The sequence below is a fragment of the Octopus sinensis genome, linkage group LG6, assembly GCF_006345805.1.
Source record: "Octopus sinensis linkage group LG6, ASM634580v1, whole genome shotgun sequence".
In the NCBI taxonomy this organism is placed as follows: Eukaryota; Metazoa; Mollusca; class Cephalopoda; order Octopoda; family Octopodidae; genus Octopus; species Octopus sinensis.
This window is the reverse complement of record NC_043002.1, coordinates 56,300,172-56,322,778: the sequence shown is the minus strand read 5'-3', so window position 1 is coordinate 56,322,778 and position 22,607 is coordinate 56,300,172. Positions and strand designations below refer to the sequence as shown.

At 37.9% G+C, this 22,607-nt stretch overlaps 1 protein-coding gene across 4 annotated transcripts in view; it reads left to right on the top strand.

Moving 5' to 3' along the window:
- Window positions 1-22,607, top strand: part of LOC115212825 (UBX domain-containing protein 7) — a 66,517-nt gene that overhangs the window by 12,016 nt on the left and 31,894 nt on the right. For all 4 annotated transcript variants that reach the window (XM_029781593.2, XM_029781592.2, XM_036503937.1 and 1 more), the window contains exon 2: window positions 19,638-19,788. In XM_029781593.2, the coding sequence (XP_029637453.1) occupies window positions 19,638-19,788 (151 nt within the window). The remainder of the gene's footprint in view (window positions 1-19,637; window positions 19,789-22,607) is intronic.

The window sequence follows — 22,607 nt, the reverse complement described above, 5'->3', positions numbered from 1 at the left end:
TTTCTCCAGCTGGGTGCCTATCCTAACACCAACTAATATATGGAATGTACTTGGTGCTTTTTTTTTGTTTGTGGTGTTGGCACAAGCGAGGTCTGCTTGACTGAGAGCAGGTGTAGTAGATGAGGAGGAGGTGGTTTTCTGCCAGGTGTTGAGAGGCTAAACTATAATAGAGTGACAAGAACAGGTGTCTAGCTGTAGGTGAGATACATGGCTGACCCTCCCTCCCTCCATTATACAAAGGAGGGTAGGAGTAGCTGGAAATGTTTGCAAACTGGAAACTTCATTTCTTTTTCATGAGACACAAGGCTGATTTCATTGGTAGGGAGAGAATATAGTCAATTGGATCAATCAACCCTCTAGCATTTAAACTGCCCCTTATTAAAAAATCAAATTTTTCGACAGTTAATCCTAAAACTGGTTTAACCCTTTAACATTCAGATTGCTCTGTCGAAAGTAATCCTTATCTATTCACATTGTTTTGAATTAATCATACATTATCTCATAGCTTTGAGATTTTGATGATGTGAATGCTTACATTTAGAATGGCATTGTAAGGTAGATGTAGGAGGCCAGATCTGGGCAGTTTGAACATAAAGCATGCAGAATGTCTGGGCCAGAAATGGCCAGCTTGAATACTAAAGGGTTACAGTAAAATAAGCAGAAGACACACATCTTTTGGGGAATTGTATTAATGCTTTGTAGATGAAACAAATCACTCATTTTGTGGTAAATGGTGTCACACTTCATGGTTGAGTAGTTAATGCTTTGAAGGTCATTTAAATATACATGTTTGGATTTGACCATGTGCTTTTACAATGACACCATTTTGGTGTTGAGAGATTTTCTCATAAACAGCAAAGACATGGAATGTACCTTACAAGTGAGTAAAGTGGCGACCTCGCCAGTGCTTTTTGTTCACAGAACATATATTAGTTTACAGCTATTTATAGTACACAATCTTGGACAGAACCAAATTGGTCTAATTTACATAACGATGCAAGTGCTTGGCAATCACTTTCTCAGCAAGGTTAAGCTGTATGTACTGAACAAAACACATATTTTTAAGATTTAGCTTATGTTTCTATTTATCCTAACTAAATTACCAATGCTGACCAGTGGTTCCATTAATTCAAATTGCCAATTCTTATACTGTTTTGTTGAGCAAATTAGGTAAAAAAATAAAAAAAAGGTAATCTGTCAGACATGACTGTCTTTGGGTCCCAAAACTGGTAGGGTATGTTGCCTGATTTCCATGGTGTTTAAGTAACTGAGCACAACAGCTTCCTTGAACAGGATGCCAGTCTGTTGCAGGGTTACTTGTGGTTGAATGAACTGGAATAACAGAAAATGAAATGTTATGCTCAAGAACATGCCACACCATGCCACCTGTGAATTGAAATCACAATCTTACAATTGAGTGCAACACCTTAATCATCAGTTGTATACCTTCATGCTAATTAGCTAGACTAATTTAATACTGTCCAATTTTGCATACTCTATAAATAGCTCTCTACTCATATTTCCTCTGTGAAAAGTAAGTGACCAATCTCTAATGAGCTGATAATTGATATTAAAATTAATCAGATCGATATCCTTTCATTGACTTCAGACAGAAAAACCTTTGATTTAACCACAATTTCTACTTCATACAGTGAAGCTGAATTGTTTGTTTTTCTAGAAAGGTGTTTATAAAGTTTACCTTGTATGTGTGTGTGTGTGTTTTTTTATTTACTGGTTTCAATTTTTAGACTGTGGCCATGCTGGGGCATTATCTTGAAGAATTCTTAGTCAAATGAATCAACCCCAGTACTTATTGTTTAAGCCTGGTACTTATTCTGTTGGTCTCCTGCTAAACCGCTAAGTTACAGGCACATAAACACACACATGACAGGCTTCTTTCAGTTTCTGTTTACGAAATCCATTTGTAAGGCTTTGGTCGGCCTGACGCTGTAGTAGAAGACACTTGCCCAAGCTGCCACACAGTAGGACTGAACTCGGAACCATGTGGTTGGGAAGCAAGTTTCATACCTCGCATTTACCCCTGCAACTATGTATCTCAATAGTAATATATAACAAAATATAATAAGAATCTTTTGATGGCTAAATCACCTCCTTGCTACCAACCATTCACTAATAAAGCAATAATGGAGAGCAAGCAGTAATGTGCCTTGCTGTGGTACACAACACAATGGCTGTGCATTAGATAGAAGAGTATTTTAATATTGAGCTGTCGTAAAGTTCTTTAAGAAATGAATAAGTATTACTACCTTCCATAATAATTTAATCCTTTAGCATTTATGTTACTGTCAAAAGTAATGTTTATTTATTGACATTGTTTTTTTTAATCATACATTATCTTGTAGCGTTGACATTTCGATTATGTATTTGGTTACATTTTGAATGACATTGTAGGGTAGATGCAAGAGGCCAGCCCTAGCCAGTTTGAACATAAAGCATGTAGAGTACATATCTGAGGCAAATCCCTTGTGCAGTACAAAATCTACTCATCTTGTTGGTTCTTCTGTACTTATCAGTTTGTTTCTCTACATACTTATAAAACTAGATGTTACTGTCAATTTGTATGAAATTTACAAATAACTTGGATGAATGAATATTTAAAATTAATTTCGTTATTATTATTATTATTATTCCTTGTAAGGTGGTGAGCTGGCTAAATTGTTAGCACACTGGGCGAAAATGCTTAGCGGTATTTTGTCTGCTGTTACATTCTGAGTTCAAATTCCACTGAGATCGACTTTGCCTTTCATCCTTTGGGGGGGGGGGGATTAAATAAGTACCAGTTACTCACTGGAGTCGATGTAATCAACTTAATCCCTTCCCCCAAATTTGAGGCCTTGTGCTTCCAGTAGAAAGGATTATTCCTTGTGAAAGTTTGTGGCCTAGCAGTTAGGGTGCTGCACTCACATTTTGGTGATAGTTGGTTTGATTCCTGGACTGAGCAACACATTGGGGTTGGTTGTTAAGCTGTGGTGATGGGTCAAACACAAAGAGACACACATGACAGGCTTCTTTCAGTCTCCATCTACCAGATCCCTTCACATTGCTTCAATTTGCCTGGGGCTACAGTAAAAGACACTTGACTAAGGTGCAGTGCTGTAGGATTGAACCCAGAAGTAAGTGGACGGGAAGCAAACTTATCACAGTCATGCTTGTGCCTTGTATCTTGACTTTCATCATTAAGCGTCCGTTGTCCATGCTGGCATGGGTTAGATGGTTTGACTGAGTTGGCATGCTGGAAGGCTGCACCAGGCTTCAGTCTGATTTGGCATGGTTTTCTATGGTTGGATGCCCTTCCTAACACCAACCACTCTGAGAGTGTAATGGGTGCTTTTATGCACCACTGGCACAGGTGCCATTTGTGTGACACTGGGATGCATTTATGTGCCAATTTGTTTGACACTGGTATCTGCCACAACTGCAATTTGTGAAAGATAATTTCAATACCTAGCTAACTGGAACTTGGGTGGGTGCTCTGCTCTCAGTGGAGTTTTATCTGTTGTACACATTCAGGTTAGAGGATAACTAACTTCCTTACCACCACTACCCTCAGAGTTTTTTTTCTCTAAGTCACAGACTTTCGTCGTCATCATCATCATCATCATGAGTTCTCAACTATTTTTTGTCTATGGACCCCTTTGATTACTATTTTATTCCAGTGGACCCTCCCCTAGTCATTCAATGTTTGAAGAAACTGCTTTTAAAATTTTGTAGAACTTCTTCCAAAATTCCTATTTTGGTTTTCACACATTCATTTGTCTTGGTTGAATTATGTAAAATGTTAGAGAAAGAAACCCAGTTGTTTCTTGTGATATATACCAATACATCTAAAACAATTTTTTTCCAGGGTTCTTAAAGCATTATTGTGGATCCTAAATGTGCTATTTTGGTGTGTGGACCCAAAAAATCTTATGTAGACCGCAGTCCAGAACCACTAATCATCATTTAATGTTTGTTTTCCATGCAGCATGGGTTTGACAGTTTGACAAGGAGCTGGCAAATCAGACAGCCGGATGCCCTTCCTAATACCAATCACTTTACAGTGTGTACTGGGTACCCTTTACATGGCACCAGCACTAGTGATTTTTACATGGAACCAGCAACTATAGGGTCATCAAGTAACTTGCATGAAAAGGTCAAAACGAATCTCCCTCTGGATAGAATGTGGGTGGTGTTGAACTTGTTACTGCAAATCAGCAAACTATCTTTTATTTAGAGTGTGTGAATTTGGTCATGATCTTAAACAAACAGTGACTGTGTATAAAGTGATTGCATGACTGCTGTCCTCTGCCTTATTGACACAGCAACATGGTGGGGAGAAAGAGAGAGTGAGAGTGATAGAAAAAATGTTGAAAAGAGAGAGATAACTGACATTCCATTGGTTATGATGACAAAGGTTCCTGTTGATCCGATTGTCGGGAAATATGCTGTGATTGAGAAGATCTGGCAACTAAAGTAAGATCACAGCCATGGCCGATGCCAGTGTTGCATGTCTGGTCCATTTAAGAGTATCTTTGATGTGTTGGGCAATATGATATGCTTGAGAAGACCTGTTGAGTCAAGTAAAACCAAAATCGTGCCCCCTGACTGGCTTCTGTGCTGGTGGCACATAAAAAGCACCATCCAAATGTGGTCAATGCCCGGTCTGCCTGACTGGCTCCTGTGCCAGTGGCACATAGAAAGCACTATCTGAACATGGTCGATGCCAGGTCCACCTGATTTCTCCTGTGCCAGTGGCACTTAAGAAGCACCCACTACACTCTCGGAGTGGCTGGTGCATCCAGCTGTGGAAACATTGCAAGATCAGATTGGATCCTAGCCGCTGGCTTTCCCAATCTCAGTCAAACTGCTCAACCCATGCCAGCATAGGAAATGGATGTTAAATGATGATAATGGCTTAGCACTCAGAGACACATGTGCCCTTAGCATAGTTTTGAGGGAGATACAGTGTGATATATAATGTGACAAGGCTGTCCCTTTGTATTACAGGTCCACAGTTTTGCCAGTTGAGTCAACTGGAGGAACATGAAATGTAGTGTCTTACTCAAGGACACATGTCATTGGGACTCAGTGTTATGATCGTGAGCTGAAAACCCTAACCAGTGAGCCATGCACCTTCACTAGGGAAAGAAAGAAAGTGATGGGAGCAGTAATATCCTTATGTGCAGATGTGTGAAATGCTGATGGTTGGCAAATAGTAATAAGTTCAATGTTACTGCTATTCTACTGAAAAGGAGTCATCACTGCCAGTGACACCCAGAGACAAATGATGATTTAGAGAAGATGACAAAGGCATGAACCTGAAATATCTCTGTAGATTCAAAGAAGTTCAAGATGTATACAGAAGGAGGAGGGTGGGAAGGTAAGATCAGTGATCGGAGCATGAGCATGGTGCCAACCAGATGGAGGATGTCAGGGTAGTATGGAGGTGGAATGTTAACAGTAAATAGATTCATAAAATTAGAAAATTACTATTTGTACATCTCACAATGAGAGATATTCAGCAACAGTACTTTGGAGTAAAGATTGTTTGCCAACATAACATGGCAGTCCTGGTTTAGGACTAATGTTGCTGTAGTTTAGCTCCAGGAGACATCGTCTCCAGCCGGCTATAAGACACAATCTGTGTCGTTATATTTTCAAACAAGGGAATCCAGCATCCCTACTCAGCTCAAAACGATGTGTATTGCAATTTCTGGGTTATTTCTCTTCATCAGCACAATAATTGCCCGGCTAGAGGTAGCGCTGCCAAATTCCTTGTTCGAAAATATAAGGACACAGATCGTGTCATATAGCCAGCTGGAGATGATGTCTCCTGGGGCTAAATTACAGCAACATTTATCCTAAACCCGGACTGCCATGTTGTTGGCAAACAAGCTTTACTACAGATTCGTAAAAGTTAAGAGACAGTCCTAGAAAGATTAGCAGTAAAGTAGGAGGGGAATAAGGAACAATATCATGTGATTGGTCAAACTTTTGAATGTTATACATCACTGGTCACAATGCACTTAGCATTGTTTTAGCTTTTGAAAGATGCCACCTTACTGGCTAGACAAGCAGGCCAACATTCTCCTCAGCTGCAAAGCTACTCCATAGCAGGGTTACACATTTATAGCTTAATGGACTGGGGCAATGTGAAATGAAGTGTTTTGCTCAAGAACACAATTTGTCACCTGGTCCAGGAGTCAAACCCACGATCTATTGATTATCAGTGCAACACCCCAACCACTGGGCCATGAATCTATAGGAGGAACTCTATAAGGTGGCTAAAAGTGAAAGTAGATATCCAGTGTACATGGCAAGGAGAGAGGTTAAAAGAAAGAAAGTGTGGTAATGTTTTGCCATGGAATGATCAGATTGTAAAACTTATGAGCTCCTGCCAAACTGTCCAACCCATGCCTGCATGGAAAACAGCTGTTAAATGGTGATTTATATTATGATAACTGACGAATAATTAGCAACATCCATCTTGTGTGTGAATTTTCAGTTTGTTCATTTGTTGTGTTACTGTTTAAATATTGGAACTTATTACAGGAGTGGCTGTGTAGTAAGTGGCTTGCTTACCAACCACATGGTTGCGGATTCAGGCCCACTGCATTGCACCTTAGGCAAGTGTCTTCTACTATAGCCTCTGGCCAACCAAGGCCATGTGAGGGAATTTGGTAGATGGAAACTGAAAGAAGCCTTTCATATATATGCATGTTTGTGTGTCTGTTTGTCTCCCCCATCATCGCTTGACAACCGATGCTGGTGTGTTTACATCCTATAACTTAGTGGTTCGGCAAAAAAGACCGATAGAATAAGTACAAGGTTTACAAGTAATAATTCCTGGGGTCAATTTGCTCGACTAAAGGTGCTGCTCCAACATGGCCGCATTCAAATGACTGAAACAAATGGCACATAAATGGGTTGACTTCACAACCATGTGGTTTCTGGTTACTTATTTCTTCAATCTATTTCTTTACTACCCACAAGGGGCTAAACACAGAAGGAACAAACAAGGGCAGACAAACGGATTAAGTCGATTACATCGACCCCAGTGCGTAACTCGTACTTAATTTATTGACCCCGAAAGGATGAAAGGCAAAGTCGACCTTGGCGGAATTTGAACTCAGAACGTAATGGAAGCCAAAATACCGCTAAGCATTTTGCCCAGTGTGCTAACAATTTTGCCAGCTCGCCACCTTATTTCTTCAATCATTAGACCACAGCCATGCTAGGATATCAGCCAAATGTTCTGGCTGATGAATGCTTTGGCATTTTGTGGACAGAAACTATACTAAGCCTGTAATTGTGAGTGTGTGTGTGTATGCTGACATTCAGTGCTTTGCATTGCAGAACCTACAGACTTTTGATGTTTATTGATGTTCTCTGCAAGTCCATCATTTAGTTGCTCTAAAGACAAGTGGAAAGAAACCTCTCTTACATACAAACAAGTTAGAAACAGGATGGATTTCTGCCTTTAAAACAATGTCTTGATAAAATGTATTTGCTGGATCCATGGATTAATATGAAGGATTACTTTGTACTCTTTAGTAGCGGCCATATTAACTTTTACAAAAAAGTTGACTGACTTTGACATTTCAGTTTACTTGCCTTCATCAAACTATCTGAAGTGATGCAATCTGAAGCTTCAAAGGTCCCTGTTAAATTCTTCCTTATAAAAAGCGAGCTTAGTCTGGCACCAAGTTTGTATTTGTATGCATCACTGCTTAATGCTGTCAACCCATATTTTATGGTGAGCCGTTGTATAGTGCAACTGGTCTTTTAACAATGGTCGGAACATCATAAGAAGGACCTGTCCCTTGTGCCAGTTTGCAGCGTCTGCTTTTCTGGCCTCTGTGGCTGAAGAAGAGATACCACTCTGAAATACCTGCACCCCACAGTCTGATTAGGGGGCACTCTGAGCTGAGGAGTTTTCTCCATAACAAAATACTGTGAATTGCTTTCTTACAAGATTGAATATGCTTCAAGCATATTTGAACTTGTAACAAGTTTGTATAAAAAATTATATATTTTCAAGAGTCAGACCTCAAGTTTGATGCATTTTCCAGTTAATGATGAAAGGAAAAGTTGGTTTGACAGACGCCATTATATGATGAGAGATTAACAACAGACTGACAATAAAAGGAGTTTGAACCAATTAGCATTTCTACTAATTAAACTCAAATGAATTACCGTAACATTTGTCAACATTTTCATGAGTGTTTTCATTCCATCTTGATTGTAATTTCCTAGATGTTTTTGTATCAGCAACATTTCCTGTTTTCTTAAATCTAAAAAATTATCTGCATTGAAGGTAGATGGGTGGTTGTAAATTTCTTTTCCCTTTATGCACAACTTAAGTTCCATTTTTAATTTATCATTGCTTAAATGTCCATATTTCCATGCTATCATGGCAGATGGATTTTATTGAGGCAGATTTTCTATGGCCAGATACCCTTTCTGTTGCCAACTTTTATCTGTTTCCTAGCAAGATAATACTTCTCCATGGCCGACAATCATTTGCAACCATCACGCAATATCAAGGCAAGGAGACAGTCACATTTACTCATCGTTTTAGCATCTAGTTTTTCATCTTTCATGGTGCAGCTGGAATTTGTTGAGACTGATTTTCTGTATGAGTATGCTCTTTCTGTCACCAACAAAAATAAGGCAGTGGTTCTCGACCTTTTTTATCTTAGGACCCCCCCCCCCTGATGAATACTTTATTCTGGTGGACACCCATAGCCATTCAATGTCTAAAAATTAGTTTTATAGATTCTTTTTTATTTTCAAAATTCTTATTTTGTTTTTCAAGCATTAACTTGTGTAGGTTGGACTGTGTAAGACATTAGAGAAAGAAACCTGTTTCTTGCTATAAATACATCCAAGCAAAAATTTTTTGTAACCCTTAATATACGACTGTGGATTCCCATTTTACTACTTTGCTTGTGTGGACACCCGGGGGTTATACAGGCCCCAGCTGAGAACCACTGAAGTAAGGTAATATTTCCCCATTGTCAGACATGTTTTCATGGAACACTGGAGATGAACAATGCCACTTGTATTATAATGATGCTTCTTTGGAATTATTACATGATGTCAAGACATGGTTATACGCACACACGTCTATCTATCTCTATGTATGATGGGCTTCTTTCAGTTTCTATTTAACAAATGCACTCACGAGGCTTTAGTAGTAGAAGGACCTTGCTTAACCCTTTAGCATTCAGATTATTCTGTCAAATGTAATCCTTATTTATTCACATTGTTTTGAATTAATCCTGCATTATTTTGTAGCTTCAAGAGTTTGATGATGTGGTAGTTTATTTTTAGAATGACATTGTAGGGTAGGTGTGAGGGCCCAGATTTGACCAGTTTAAATACTTAAAGGTTTAAGGTGCTGTGCAGTGGGGCTAAACCTGAGATCATATGCTTGAGAGGCAAGTTTCTTAACCATACAGCTATGCCTGGGTTTATAGTGAATATAATTGTATGGGTATGTCACTAGAAGCCAACAGACAAGTGGCAATGTTTAGTGTGTGTTAAAGAAATAAAGTTTTATAGACATTCTGCTAGAGTTCGATGACAGTGCTAAAATCTGGTGTGCGTGGAGGAGGAGATATTGACCACCACCATTCTCATTCTACATCCATTTCCCATACTGGCAGGAGTTGGATGGTTTGGCAGGCGCTGCTAAGCCCGGGAGCCTGCACCAGGCTCCAGTTGTCTGTTTTGATATGGTTTCTACAGCTGGATTCCTTTGCTTACGCCAGCCACTTTACAGAACGTACTGGGTACTTTTTATGTAGCACTAGGACCGACAAGGTCACCCAAGCAACTTGCAAGGCAAAACAGCTTAGCTGGGAGGTAAGGTAGTATTGAGTGGGGGGAGGGGGAGCTTTGTGCCGGTAGAATATTAGAGAGTAAGAAGGAAATCTTGTTCGTTGATCAGTGACTGGAATAAAATTATCTGATAGTGGGGGAGATGATGATTTTTTATGAAAAGGAGAATTTGTTCATTAAGGTCTATGGGTGAATCAGTACCAAACAGGAAGACTTTTCACTTCTCTTCATGTTTGCAGGAATATGGGCTAGCATGGTGTTGAGAAACTCCCAGACACTGACAGATGATCAACAGAGTGGCCAAGTAATTTGAAATGTCGGGCCCCAAGCCTACTCTTGCGTTCTGTGGGAAATGCCAGGTTTGAGAAAACAAGTCACCTGAATGGCATCCCGTTTCTCCTATGTAGAATGCATTGCAAAAATTGCAAGTAATGAAGTAGAAAAGGTTGGCAGATATTCCGTTAAAATCTTCAGAGTGCATAAGTACTAGGTTTTGAAATGAGACAAATGGGCGCTGCTAATGATTGGTCTGTTTTGACAGCACTTTTTTGCGCTTGAGACATCATATACAGGTAGAGAGGGAGAGAGAGGGGGGGGCGAGAGTAAATTAAAACGTTCTGATAGGTCGGTGTTGAATTACTGTTCAGTGGTGCCAGAATGGCTTTGCCATACATACTTCTCATACATTCTGGGATTTCAGATTGCTTATGGTGCTTGATATGAAGAGACAATTGTGTAAACATGTTGGAGCCAGTGAATTTCTAATGGATGTTTCCGTCTCAGAAAGCAGACGATAACAGAGGAGTATTTTAGTTGTGTGGTCGTGTGGAAAGTTAAATAAAATATATTTCGTTTGCAAGGTCGATGGTTCTATTTCAGTGGAAGGTGGAATCCACAACAGAACTGACATGACTACGATTGAAGAAGTGCTGCATTTCTTATCTTATCATTTGTTTGTTATTAGACTGCGGCCATGCTGGGGCACCGCCTCGAATTTTTAGTCTAATGAGTCGACCCCAGTATCTTTTTTTTTTTTTTTTTACTTGTACTTGTATCCGTCTGTTTTGCCGAACCGCCGAGTGCCGGTGACATAAACATATTAACACCGCCTGTCGAGTAGGGCTTTCAGTTTCCGTCTACTAAATCCACTCATAAAGCTTTGGTCGGCCCAAGGCTATAGTGGAAGACACTTACCCGAGGTGCCAGTCGTGGGACTGAACCTGGAACCATGTCGTTGGGAAGCAAGCTTCTTATTAAACAGCCATACCTCACCGGATTTATAGCGCTCGTATGAGTTGATATTAAAAAAAATATTGGGTTAATGTGTGTGTTGGAGGTAGGAGTTGGGAATTAGTGGATGCATAGTAATGTGGAGGTGGGCATGGTGTTGATGGTGACAGATACCGAGAGGCTGGCTGAAATGTTGGCTATAGTAGAGGTTATGCTGTTCTTAGAGGCTGAAGCAGTTGATCTGCGAGAAAATTGGCACCAACGTAATCAATATAGTGACTGTACAGCTCTGGTACATTATATAAAACTGGTCTCCAGTATGGTTTACCAAAAAAAGGGAGATAACAGGGACCTCCATCTTAACCGGTTTTTATTCATATTTTTTGGCTTTGCCAGGTGTCTTAGGAGATAAAATAATATATAGTATTTAAATTTTCTTCATATGTGAATTATTTTGGAAACCCTGATAAATTTTTTCCGTAAATTCCCAAATGGGGATCGCTGAGAAGAAGCATATTTATCCTTTTCTATTCAATTGCAATAATAAACATTTAATTTTTTTTTGAAACTATAGTATCAAATACGAATGTGTATGAAATATCAATGAATTTATATGGATGGGAAATGCAAAAAAAAAAAAAAAAAAAATGACGTTTTTAAAATAGTCAATATTTTTTCGTAGTTCAAAAATTGCGATTTATGACATAAAATGTCCTCTAGAATTAGCCAGAGCTAATAAAGACAAACTTTAATTACTAAATCTCGTTAAACACACCTCTGCAAATAAAATGTACATAAGCAATTCACTTTAAATAGAATGAACAACCAGCATTGAGACTGTTTTTAGTAGATCTTTAAATGGGGCTCATGATTGGCAATGGGTTAATGTCTGTATCCACCTTATTAAAGTGATAAAATAATCACCAGACAAAGAGAAATAATTGAGTGGGTGCAAGTTTGTGGAACTGGATTGGGATACAGGCCAAGCAACCCTGGAAGACTTCTGAAGCTGATGGGCCATTGTTAAGGAAGGGCATCTATTAATCACAAATATTTCTCAATATTTGAAACCAACTTAGTGACCTGCATCCATTTAAATTAATAAAAGAAATGTGCTTCCAGCATGGTGTGTTATGTTGGTCTGAGGCGTGGCTGTGTGGTAAGAGTTTTACTTCCCAACCTCATGGTTCTAGGTTTAGTCCCACAGCGTGGCTCTTTGGGCACTGTCATGCTTTTTAGCTGTCAGAAGTGAAAGTCGTCAACTTCGTGTATTTACGTCAGGTTTATACCTTCGTTAATTTACGCCGTTTATTTACGTACCACCACGCTGTTAGGTTTATAAAACAATTGAAGTTCAGTTTAAAGTGTGTATATGTGGCTATATGTCTGACTAATGTGTGTGTGTCTGTATTTATTGTATGTGTGTATAAGTAGTTATATGCGGCGATCTTTCGTTTGTAGTAAGATCGCCGTTATATGCTTATCCATTATAGTAATATTTGTCTGTTGAAATCCGTTTTAAGGCGGTCAATAGTTTAATTAAAGATGTGTCTATACATGTATATATATATATATATATATATATATTATATATATATTTATATATATACATGTGTAATGTATACACATGTGTATATATACATGTGTAATGTATACACATGTATATATATATATATATTTATATATATACATGTGTAATGTATACACATGTGTATATATACATGTGTAATGTATACACATGTGTATATATACATGTGTAATGTATACACATGTATATATATATATATATATATATACATATATAGACACATCTTTAATTAAACTATTGACCGCCTTAAAACGGATTTCAACAGACAAATATTACTATAATGGATAATATAAGCATATAACGGCGATCTTACTACAAACGAAAGATCGCCGCATATAACTACTTATACACACATACAATAAATACAGACACACACACATTAGTCAGACATATAGCCACATATACACACTTTAAACTGAACTTCAATTGTTTTATAAACCTAACAGCGTGGTGGTACGTAAATAAACGGCGTAAATTAACGAAGGTATAAACCTGACGTAAATACACGAAGTTGATGACTTTCACTTCTGACAGCTAAAAGCATGATAATGCCTTCTACTTGTAGTTTCGGGTCGACCAAAACATTGTGAATGGATTTGGTAAACAGAAACTGAAAAAAGCCCGCCGTGTGCGTGTTTCCCCCACCACTTCTTGACAACCACTGCTGTTATGCTTATGTCCACGTAACAGCGATTCAAGCTAAAACCAAGTACTAGGGTCAATTCATTCGACTAAAGATACTACAAGACAATGCCCCAGCGTGGCCGCAGTCTTATGACTGAAGCAAGAAAAGAATAAAAGATATTCTTGAAATATTAATTTCTGGCGTAAAACATTAAACTCGAATTTCGGGAGAAGGGTAATGTTGACCGGTGCTTGTTATTTTTTTCTTTTATATTTTATTTTTATTAACCTTGTAAGTATGAAAGGCAAAGTTGACGCCTGTAGGATGTGAACACGAAGGAGCACAACTGATTGCTACTATCTACCTGTTCTCCCAATCTACTTAAAATTTTTAGTATTGTACAGGTATTTTGTCACAAAAATTTCGAGAAAAAACGTAGCGAAAGTCAAAGAATGTTCTTCATAACGAATAGTGAAACATTAAAAAATCTGCTTGTTTTCTTTTTTCTCCCACTCGTAAATTTTTTCATGTAATTAAAATTTGTATTGTAAGGCCACGAGGATCTGCCCTATAGAGACAATCCTGGTAAATAATTATCGAAATAGTAAAATAAGTGTTGGAGTTTAAATAATTGAAGGGAGACAACTTGGGCGAACATTTATGAAAGTGACCGAGAAACCATTTTAATAAATTCTGCATCGTAAAAAAAAAAGAAAGATAAAGAGATAAATACATTGTTTGATAACGGAGTTAGTTGTACTTTAGGAAAAACGGAGGGTTTACAAACAGGAACACAATTTAAATTAACTTGAAAATGAAGTGAAATTGATGGAAATAAAAACATGGTTTTTAGTTATATCCTTGTCCATTCTAGTTTGTCTTCGATTCTTCAGAATCGATAAAATGTAACAGCCAAGATCCTTTCTTTACAAATTAATGACGTGTTTGAATGTTAGAAATTGTTATTATTTATTCCGCCGAGGTGGATTTTGCCTTTCATCCTTTCGCGGTCGATTAAATAAGTACTTAGCATCATTTCTTCAGATTCCACCACAGCCAGCTTTTGCCTTTTGTCCTAACAGAAAAGGTTATTAGGATTGTTATGGCAGCAATTGGTCAAAATGCTCAGCGACATTTCTTTGGAATTCTAACGTTCTAAGTTTGACCCTTTGAGCACTGGGGCCGATGTAATTGAATAACACTCCCCACTAAAATTGCTGGCTTTGTACCAGAATTTCAAGCTGTTATTATTATTAAGAGAGTAACAGAATTGGTAGGAATCAGACTGAATACTTTCAGTGTTTTGTGGTGGGGAAGGGGGCTCAATGAAATAAATGACTGTTCCTGTACTGGGGTCAGTTATACTCCTTCCATCCTATTTGTGTGTTAGTGTAAGCACTCATGAATCCTCTCAGACTTGGGGCCCCTGTTACTGACTTCCCTCTGCCTGGGCTCCTGAGCAAAAAAATATGTAATTGCGTACACAGCTCAAGAAAAACAATTGCAGGCAAAATAGTGAACAGAATGACAAAAAAAAATTTCTGGGAAATAACAATAATAGGCATATCTCTCAATAACCATGTTTGGTCGTGCTAATTTCCTCATCACTTTCACCAATTTGATTGCCCAATTCACTCTCATTGCTGGCATAAGTTTAAACTCTTTGTCCAAAGAATAAATATCAATAATTTTCTCAACTTCAAAGTGCTGGGTTCGTCACACCCACTTTTTAAATAATTAAAAGCAAAGTAAGCAACAGCTATGGGGGAAAACTATTAACAAGGAATTGTAAATACACTTCACCACAAATTTGCAACATTGTCAGTTGTCTGTTTCTAGTATTTTGTCTTTTATTTTTGTACATGTGTTGTTAAATTACTACTCAAGCAGGAACCTACTGGTGATGACATTTAAGCTATTCCTGTTACAACAGGGACACGGCATGATAGGGTTAAAATAGTAGTTATCATTTTAATGTCCACTTTTCTGTGCTTGTCTAGATTAAATGGAATTAGTTGGCAGATTTTCTATAGCCAGATGCTTTTCTTTGTTATCAACTCATACCTGTTTCCAAGCAGAGTTATCATTCTTGATGACCAGATGCATTTCATAGTAGACTGGAAATTGCTTGCATGATAGTAATTCTCATTTACAATCATCTTGCAAGTTACTTGGCAACCCTGTTGGTACTGATGTCGCATAGAAAGCACCTAGTACACTCTGTAAAGTGGTTGGCATTAGGAAGGACATCCAGTCATAGAAGATAATGAGGCCTGGTACAGTTCTTTGGCTCATTGCATCCAACACATGCCAGCATAGAAAACAGACATCTAACAACCAGCTCTCTGGACACTAACAACATCAATAAAGTAAGCTTTATTATTATTATGATTATTATTCAGTGAGCGAGCAGTGCATGCCATTAAAATGACACTGGGGCAAAACATACGAAGCCCAGTGTACCCATCATAACTACCTGCCTGATAAGGGTACACCAGGCACATGCATCACAGCCATATATGCATGACATAGTGATCTCATATCAAGATAAATAGCATATGATGTTGCAGGTGGGGCCTAGTTAGAATTTTCTTCAGGTCGAGTAGCCCATCCCATTCAAAAGGTCCCTGAATAAGGGTTTGTTTAAGGATGTTTTATTAAACACCCATGTTTCTAGAGGTGAATTATTCAAACTCCAAAGAATTCCTCTGAACACATGGCTATGATGCTCCCCCACTACTTCTGCTTGTGATCATAGATGCACATATCGTCAGCTACCAAGGGACATGCTCAACTAGTTACGGTCAAACAAACGACAAGGAAATCTTTAGTATTGAGCAAAATATTTGCTGTAGTCCTTCTTTTATATCAAGACAAAACAATATACATGATAACTCTTCCAATCATTTAAGATCAAAAGCTATGAGAGCTTGCTGCTACTGATGCTGCCACTGCTTGTTTTTTTGTGTTTTTTTGTTTTTTTTGTTAGGTTTTTCAGAATGCATTTTGGATGCTGTTTCCCAAACTTTTGTTTTCCACCACTATGTTGAGTTTTTGAAATACAACAATGTATACATTTGCTAATTTTTATCAGTACTTAAAAGGCTTAGCATTTAAACAGGCCATATTTGAACAGAATATTCTACTTGTTTTATGTTCAAAACTATCCTCTGATGCCTACCCTACAATGCCGTTCTAAAAATAAACAATCACATCTTTGAAATCTTGAGTCCATGAGATAATGCATGATTAATTGAAAACAATGTGAATAAATAAGCATTATTATTTTGGCAGAGAAATCTGAATGATATACGCTTAAGTGAAATGTAGAAGACACTGAATAAACTTATAAGTAATGTGATTTTAACCTCAATCTCAAGACGTTGAGCCTTACAAAGGAGATGAGACTAAGGAACAAGACATTTGACACTGTTGTACTCGGGAAGATGTATTTGCTACAGTGTAAGTGATACTGGTGATGGTGCCACATAAAATAGCACCCAGTACACTCTGTGCCATGGTTGGCGTTAGGAAAGGCATCCAGCTGTAGAAACCATTGCCAAAATAGGTAACAGAGCCTGGTGCAGCCCTTGGCCTTATCAGCTCTGCTGAAACCGTCTAACCCATGCCAGCATGGAAAACATGTTAAATGATGATGGTGATGATTTTATATAATAGACTTTGGTACAATCAAAGAATATATGTTATATATGGGTTGTTGAGATGTAGCATAGTCGGCAATGAGGTGGTCATTCAAAAATCCTTAGTCTTGTGTTTCCATGCTGGCATGGGTTGGACGTTTTGACTGAAAAAACTGGTAAGCCAGGGATCTGCACCGGATTCCAGTCTGATTTGGCATGGTTTCTATGGCTGGATGCCCTTCCTAATGCCATCCACTCCAAGGGTGCCTTTTACTTACTAATGGCACAGGTGTCATTGACCTGACACTGGCATTTACCACGCCTACAGTCTCACTTGGCTTGACAGGTTAACACAAGCATGGTATATCACCAATGGTCTTGGTCACCTGCCACACCTCCATGAGGCCCAACGCTTAAATCGCGCTTTTTATGTACCACCGGTACAAGTCGGTACTGACATTGACCACGACTACAATTTCACTTGGTTCAACAGGTCTTCACAAGTACAGCACATCACCCAACAATTGAATCTTGATGAAATTGTTCTTGTTATCACTTTCCTGCTGCAAAGTGTTATCTTTATCCTTTAATGTCAAGGTTCCATACTGGCATGGGTTGGAGGGTGAAACATCTGATGGCTCCAAAGTCTCATTTCTTGCTCCAGAATCTACTTCAGAATGGTTTCTGTGGTTGGATGCCTTTCATAATGCTGACCACTTTATGGAATGTACTAGGTTCTTTTTTTCCTTTTGGTGCTATTGGCCTAGAGGCATCTTTGAGCAAGTGTTTTTGACTATAGCCTCAGGCCGACTAAGGCTTTGTGAATGGATTTGGTAGATAGAAACTGAAAGAAGCCTGTTGCATATATGTGTATCTTTGACCCCCAACACCACTTGACAACTGGTGTCAGTGTGTTCACATCCCCATAACGTAGTGGTTCAAAAAAAGAGACTAGAAATAATAATGAAATTTTTGTATACAGTGCTCAGGTGCACCACAGAATGAGTATCAAGTTTACAAAAAGAAAAAAAAAACTACTGGGAGTTAATTCATTTGAACAGTAATTCTTCAAGCTGGTGGCCTAGTATGTTTGTAGTGAAGCAGAGGCAAGGGATAAACACTGACACATTGAAACAAATAAAAGGAACAGTCTGGATGATTTTTGCATTCACATGGCTTGCTGAGTTGAATGGTAATGATCTTGGCAAATATTCTGAAAAATATGTTTTTCAAATATTATAATAATAATAAGGGCACTGAGAGAGCGCAAACCTTTGCCAAGGCAACACTGATATCCTCTCAATGATTAGCTGGAAATGGTTTTTAAAGTGAGAATATCTTAAATAAACTCGACTGTTGTCACAAATAAGAATACTAAAAATGAACCTGACCACTCTCAAAAATTAAGTTAAAAAAAAAAAAAAGGAAACACAATCCAGAATTCTTGTCTGGTACTGGATTGATCCCAGAATCTAATCAGTTTGTGCCAGTCATGGAAGTCAAGCATCCCTGAAAGTTTCATCTGAATCCATGCAGCAGTTCTTAAGATATCTTGTCTACGAACGTCCGCCTTCGTAGAGGTAATAATAATAATAATAATAATAATAATTGGGATTCATCTGAGAAACTACACTGAAGGATTGTAGACAGTTCTGAAATCAGTATCAGAAATGCAGATTTCAAATCTTCAACAAAGGAAATTCTTTGTTGACTTGTGGAATGAGATACCATGTGTAGTGGGTGATATTTGAGTTATCCATCTTTGCCACTTATGTGTGAGATGTTGGAGAATTATGTTTTCCTCTACTTCTGCTCCGTTGTGTTTGATCCCCCTCAAGCCACTTTTTCTGATCTGTAGTTTGAATGAAGTTAATGCGATTTGTTCAAATAAATATTCTTGTCACCAAAGTGCTATTGATGTTACATTGTGTAATGGTATGAAGTTTCAAAGACATCTCAGGAAATTATTTGCAGACTTGTCTTGTGTGTTGGTTTGAGATAAGCTTAACCTTTTTGTTACCATATTTCTGATGAAATATACTGCCTTTGTTACAAATAATTTTGAAAAAAATAGTGAAGAATTTAGTAAACTAACTTTCTCATTATTAAGCTGTTGTTTCAAACACAAATTAATATAAAATGTTGATAGAAAGGTTTAATTACAATCATTTTAAAACTGGAAATTAGCCACACCCATGCTGACACTATGTATAAAGCACCCCTGATGACATCACATAGAAAGCACCCAGTATGCTCTGTAAAGGGGTTGGTGTTAGGAAGGGCTTCCAGCTATAGAAACCATGCCAAAACAGACAACTGGAGCTTGGTGCAGCCCTCTGACTTGCTAGCTCCTGTAAAATTGCCTGACTGGCCCTCATGCTGGTGGCACATAAAAGCACCCACTACACTCTTGGAGTGGTTGGTGTTAGGAAGGGCATCCAGCTGTAGAAACTTTGCTAGATCAGATTGGAGCCTGGTGCAGCCTTCTAGCTCGCCAGTCCTCAGTCAAATAGTCCAACCCATGCCAGCATGGAAAGTGGACGTTAAACGATGATGATGATAATCATAATCAGGAGTGGTCTTAAGCAGGTTGGTATAGAAAGGGGTTAAGCTCTATATTTCCGCATTCTAGCTTCTCCCAAGCTGCTACACCATTAAATTATTATAATTCATAATAATGTGAACAATTATAATTTGAATTTTGCAGGTGTCACTGCCGATGTTGGAGAACGGATGATAGAAGCATGCAACGGGGATCTCCAAATGGCTGTGGAAATGCACATGGATGGAAACACTAGCATTATGCTTCCCAATTCCGAAAAGGGAAGTACAAGTACAAAATCAAGTATTTCAAATAAGTAAATGCAGTTTTACTTTTTATCTTTTTTCCCCCTCCCTAAATCTTTAACTTGTTTCAGCCATATTGGGACACCACCTAAGTTATGGGGATGTAAACACACCGACACTGGTTATCAAGTGATGGGTGGGACAGACACAGTGACACGCACAAAGGCTTCTTTTGGTTTCCATCTACCAAATCAACTCACAAGGGTTTGTTCAGCCCAATGGTTTAGTAATTAAAAAAAAAAAGCACTTGTCCAAGGTGCCATGCAGTGGGACTGAATCCAGAACTATGTGGTTGGGAAAGCAAACTTCTTACCACACAGCCACGCCTAACAATTCTTTAAATATCTGTTCAATTAATCTCATGTCGTAAATTATGATTTAAGCATAAGTGTACGATTTTAGTGATGATGTGTGGCCTAGTGGTTCGGGTTTTGTAATCCTGATAGCTAGATCGTTGTTTCAATTCCCAGACCAGGTGGCATGTTGTGCTCTTGAGGAAAACACTTCATATCATGTTACTCCAGTCCAGTCAGTTGTAAATGAGTAATTCTGCAATTGTTTGAAATTATGATCTCAGCCACTTGTATGCCATGGAAATTGGGCAGCCATCCTGATGAGTCCCTGGGACTTGTACTACAACAAATGAAAAACCAAAAAAAATTCTGGCTAACATTGAATATGTTGTTATGAGCATATATCAAACCACACATAATACTCACTCATGCATGTGTGTGCACATGTTGACTTACATGTGTTCCATGACTGGTATGTGGTATATGTATATTAACCCTTTCGATACCAACCTGGCTGAAACCAGCTCAGGCTCTGTAGTGCAAATGTCTTGTTTTCATAAGTTTTGAATTAAAATCTTCCACCAAATCTTAGTCACAATTTGTGTTCCTAACACTGGCTGAATGATAACTAAATTATTTTACTAAATTCTTTTTTATATTTAAAATTAATTGAAAGAAACACAGAGCATCTCAACAGAAATATGGTAACAAAAGGGTTAAAATATATAATAGAGAAACAACTCTTAACCCTTTCGTTATATATTTCTGACCAAAATACACCCCTTATGTGTTTCAATTAATTTCTAACATAATCATAAATTTAGTCTGGTTTCATTAAACAACTATAACTTTTTTATTTATCAATATATTAATCTGATTTTTGGAAGATAATTTAATGAAATATTCTCAACCAATTCTATACTATAATTTTTGTCACAAAGTGACTCTAATTGCAGGTAGATACAGGTAAATTCAACAAAATATAAAATTATTAAAATTTTGTTCAAACATTGCTATAGAAAATGGGTTATTAGCTAATATTCAATTGGGTATACAACAAAATTTTACGATAGAATTTGTTATTCTGGGTAACTTTCTGATACCCATAATAATATTTATGGCAAAATAGTCTTAATTTCATTTAAGGTTGTGGGAAACCACTAACTGTCCTTTCTTTCGGTTCGTTTCCGCCGTAATGATTTCAAATAGGCTCATTCGTAAAAGTAAAAAGAAATAGTCTAAGGCTTTACTCTCCTTGGAAAGTCTGTGGCTTGGTCCAGTTTCTTCAGAAAAATCACCGAAAGAAACAGTTTTTAAATTTTCACTCCATTCAGGTGCCAATTCATTTTCTTTATCACTGTCGGAGCTCTCGGATTCACTGTTTTCACTTTCGGAAAATAAAACATCAGATTCATTATCAAATACCACGTGCTTTTTTTTTTCAGTCATAGAGTTAGATTTATGAAGGTCTTCAGTAGAAAATCCTTCGAATTCTGACTCGCTGCTTGATATAATGAAATTCGTATCCATTTTTTGTCAGAATTACAAATTTTGAAAACACAATAGGAACAAATTTCAGAAAAAAATCTCCCAAAATTCACGGAATTAAAATTACACTTTGATTGTTGTACAAAACTGTAGTTGAACTGTTTACGAAGTATAATACGTGTTTTCACGAATGTACTAAAGAGATATTGGCTCTGATATTCTCATTTAAATATGAATAGGTAAATACGGGCGGGTTTGGTCACATTAACCAAAATTTTTTTCGGCCAGCTTTGGGCGGTTTGGTAACGAAAGGGTTAACCCTGTTGATACCAATCCAGCTGAAACCAGCTCTGGCTCTAAGTACAAATGTCTTGTTTTCATAAGTTATAAATTAAAGTCTTCCACCAAACCTTAGTCACAATTTATGTGCCTAACACTAGCTTCATGATAACTAAGTTAGTTTACTAAATACTTTGTTATATTTAAAATTAATTGAAAGAAACACAGAGCATCTCAATAAATACAGTAACGAAAGGGTTAATATATGATGCATGTGTGTCTACGTCACCATCATCATCATCATTTTAATGTCTACTTTTCTCTGCTTGCATTGGTCAGATGTAATTTGTTGAGGCAGATACCATTCTTGTTGCTAACCCTCACCTGTTTCCAAGTAAGGTAATATTACTCCCTGGCCAGGCATGTTTTTCAGGAAAGATAGAAGACGAACAACCTTGCTTGTGTGATGGTGATATCTGTTTACAACCATCAGATAATGTGAAAGCAAAGGTACACACAAATGCATGGACACACATGCAGGCACCCACATACACACAGGATGGGCTTCTAGATTCTGTCTTCCAAATTCACTGACAAAGGTTTGGTTGTCCTGGTGCTAACCTTAGTAAACACTTGTTCAAGGTGCCACACAGTGGAACTGAATACTAAACCACATGATTAGGAATCAAGCTTCTTAGCCATACAGCCATACCTGTACCGAGCCAAACAGTACATGTGTGTTTGTATGTGGGTGTGTGTGTGTAGATGCT